The 3,322-nt window shown below is 48.3% G+C and overlaps 1 protein-coding gene across 1 annotated transcript; it reads left to right on the forward strand.

Moving 5' to 3' along the window:
* Nucleotides 1-747: 747 nt before the first annotated feature.
* Nucleotides 748-2,884, forward strand: LOC123164250 (profilin-1; the record flags this gene model as incomplete). The annotated part of the gene is given in 3 exon segments (XM_044581662.1): nucleotides 748-940; nucleotides 1,680-1,817; nucleotides 2,451-2,884. Coding segments are annotated over 3 exon segments (396 nt in total). The 3' UTR covers nucleotides 2,586-2,884.
* Between the last annotated feature and the right edge of the window lie 438 nt (nucleotides 2,885-3,322).

Below are 3,322 nucleotides of genomic sequence, written 5' to 3' on the forward strand. Positions count from 1 at the left end.
GCTGGTAAGGAACACGAGGACCCCTCTTCCTCACCTCCCCGGATGGCAAGGCCTCCAGATCTAGGAGAGAGGTGGGTCAATGAAGGAGGAAGAAAGGAAGGCGAAGGAAACATGGAGGGGGTGTAGGAAACGAGGCTTGGAGAAAAAAGATTGTTCTTGGGGGCGACCTTCGCCCCTATGTTTGCGCGCAACTCTTCTACTCTTCTTCCTCCCAACGCTGCTCTTTCTCACGTATTGTTTTCGCATTCCTTCATATCACACTCCTATAGTCCTTTCTCCCGCCTCCTCTATGAGCACCCACTAAATTTCTCCTACCCTGGCCCATCGCCACCTCGCTCCTTCGCATGCTTCAGCTTAACATTCTCCTTCTACCGCCATCGAGATCTGGCCACCACCGTCATCTTCGGTGAAGTCAAATCAAGAGTAAGATCGGAATTCAAATACCCACACAGGAAATTTCGAGTAAATTCCTCAATAATAATCAACAGAAAGAAAAATGAAAACAAATCTCACCCCTCCCACTCTCTCACCACCACAAATTTTTTTAATAATAATTCTTTTCCATTTCTAGAAAAAACGCAAAAGGGCAAAACGAAAAAGTAGGGTTTTCTACCCGGACCTGCCTCCCACACACACGCGGACGCAACCGATATATTCCCCCCACCCCACCCCGCCCCAGCCCATCCCAGCCAGCCGTCAAAGCACGACACATCCAGGTCCAAGCAAAGCATCCCCAGCCGAGCCGAGACCGCGTGCGCTCCACGCAGCATCCGCCGCAGCAGCCGCCCAGAGAAGTCGCCGCCGGAGAAGGAGGAGGATGTCGTGGCAGACGTACGTCGACGACCACCTGTGCTGCGAGATCGACGGCCAGCACCTCACCTCCGCCGCCATCCTCGGCCACGACGGCAGCGTCTGGGCGCAGTCCCCCAACTTCCCCCAGGTAAAGGCGTTTTCTCCGTTGGTCCGCTCCGTTTCGTTTCGGCTCTGGTTGACCCGCCCCGCTCGCGCCGCGCTAGATCCGCGCGCGATCTGCTCCCCGCGCCCGGATCGGGCCCGAGCCGGGGGAGATCCGGATCTCGGCCGACCGGAGCCGCGGATCTCGCGGCCTCCGTGGCGACGTTCCCGTCGTTGCTGCTGCTGGACGCTCGTTGGGGTTAGCGCGTGCGCTGCCTGCTCGTACGATTCGTGTGCAGGGAGCGGGTATCGATGTCAATTTCACGAGGTGTCTTGTGAGTTGAACGATGCGTAGATGGTGGGATCAGATTCGTTCCCTTGGCCGTGTGATCCTACTCAACCTGCGATCAGAGTAGTTCGTAGAAGTATCAGAAATATACTAGTAGCTTAGTGTTGGGCTACATATAAATCTCATAGTCGGGGATCTGCTAAAGGATAACCGGAGCATGGTACTGCAACAGAGAAGGAAAAAAAAACGATCTAGCATTGCCTTAGATTCATTCTGCCTGGTGGCTAAATCATGCCGTATCATGGTTTATTGTATGGACCTGGTAATTACTATACTGTTGTTTCAGAAGGTACTCAATTCACCATGAAAGCGGATTGTAACCAGTCATGTGAGCTAACGTTTTTTATGTGCACAATATGTTCATTATGACTGTTTTAGGTTTTATTTTGCCTGCTCTATCTGAACTTTCCTTGTTCTCTGCTTCTGGATGCTGCAGTTCAAGCCCGAGGAGATTGCTGGCATCATTAAAGACTTTGAGGAACCTGGACATCTTGCACCAACTGGTCTTTTCCTTGGAGGCACAAAGTACATGGTCATCCAAGGTGAACCTGGGGTTGTCATCCGAGGAAAGAAGGTACATTTCTTTTGAAAGAAACTGCCCGCGAACCATCAACGCTTCGTGACTTTTCTGTAACACCCATGTTAGCTTTGCCCTGCAAACTGAATTAATTTATTCTGTTGGTACCGGTTGTTTTATGAATAATATGTTATTAATCCTCATTGTGGAGCTACTATACCGCTTTACCCCCCAATTAACACAAGCGCGTTCATTAGATGAATGCTCTCAACATTATCCATTATAAACAGGACAACTCATGCTGCTTGATAAAATCGTGACACCATAGCATGTACAAGCCTCATGTCTATTATAGCTCGTACATGCAAATTTCCTTTCCCTGTATTGTGTAGACTAAAGGACTTGTAGTTGCTCACTTTCCCTGCATGCATACCATCTATTAGTGGTTCAGCTGCTAGATTGTCATTAGTGCGTTTCCAGTCTACCGAATGGTGATACTTATGTGCTGATATTCCCCTCAAGGAGAAGTTGGTAGTCATTACTGCATAATGCATTTCAGTTATGTTGCAGAAATCCATATATACGAAGTTACTACATTACGGGGACTAGAGAGTAGAGAAGATCGTCGATTTTCCCTTTTTTACTGAAGAGAGAGCTGGTTCTTACATGTTTCCATGATGTTTCTTATAGGGCACCGGTGGCATCACTATCAAGAAGACCGGCATGGCCCTGATTCTTGGTATCTACGATGAGCCCATGACTCCTGGCCAGTGCAATTTGGTCGTGGAGAGGCTCGGCGACTACCTGGTCGAGCAGGGTTTCTAAGCCCGCCCTGATATGATGTTATTTTGGTCGTCTGGGACTAAGTTTGCTCTACTGTGGGCTTTGCATCCATCTGCTTGGCGTACCGCATGATATATGCAGTGAATAATTTTAGCTTGGGGTTTGTCGGTTGGTGACGTGTCGAAGGGAAAAAAAGGATTTTACTATGTTTTCTTTTTAATGTTTGGCATCGCGTCGTATCAAACTCAGCCGCTCTTTCGCTGAGTAATGTACATTTGCCTCGTCATGGTAACTTGTGGGTTCTGCTGCTGCTTTATTGAAGATGATTGCATTTTTACTGACGTGCTTGCCTGGTACTACGTTGTGCCGTTGCATTACAGTTGTCTGCCAGCAAGCGTCAATTTTCACATACTTTTATAGAAGAAGCCCATCGGATGAGGCACCAGAAATGTGCTCCTAACCCTGGCTCGCTCCTGACAGTATTCAAACCATGGGCGTAGGATACACCACTGTACCACTGTGTATCCTAGCCACTAGGCTACAGCCAATTTCATTTGTCAGATCCACTCAGCTATGGGATACGTTGCCCATACAGCGGGGTCGGCTATGCACGTTCCCGGCTATACCCCTCGTTGGCCGATGTAGGGGTTGATTTGGAAAATTCTGGAGCTATTCCCTCCGTTCACAAATATAAGATACTTTACATATTTTTATATAAACTATACATACAAACTGAAATGAGTGAACAAACACATTAAAATGCATATATACATTCGAAA

Source organism: Triticum aestivum, chromosome 7D, assembly GCF_018294505.1.
Source record: "Triticum aestivum cultivar Chinese Spring chromosome 7D, IWGSC CS RefSeq v2.1, whole genome shotgun sequence".
Lineage (NCBI taxonomy): Eukaryota > Viridiplantae > Streptophyta > Magnoliopsida > Poales > Poaceae > Triticum > Triticum aestivum.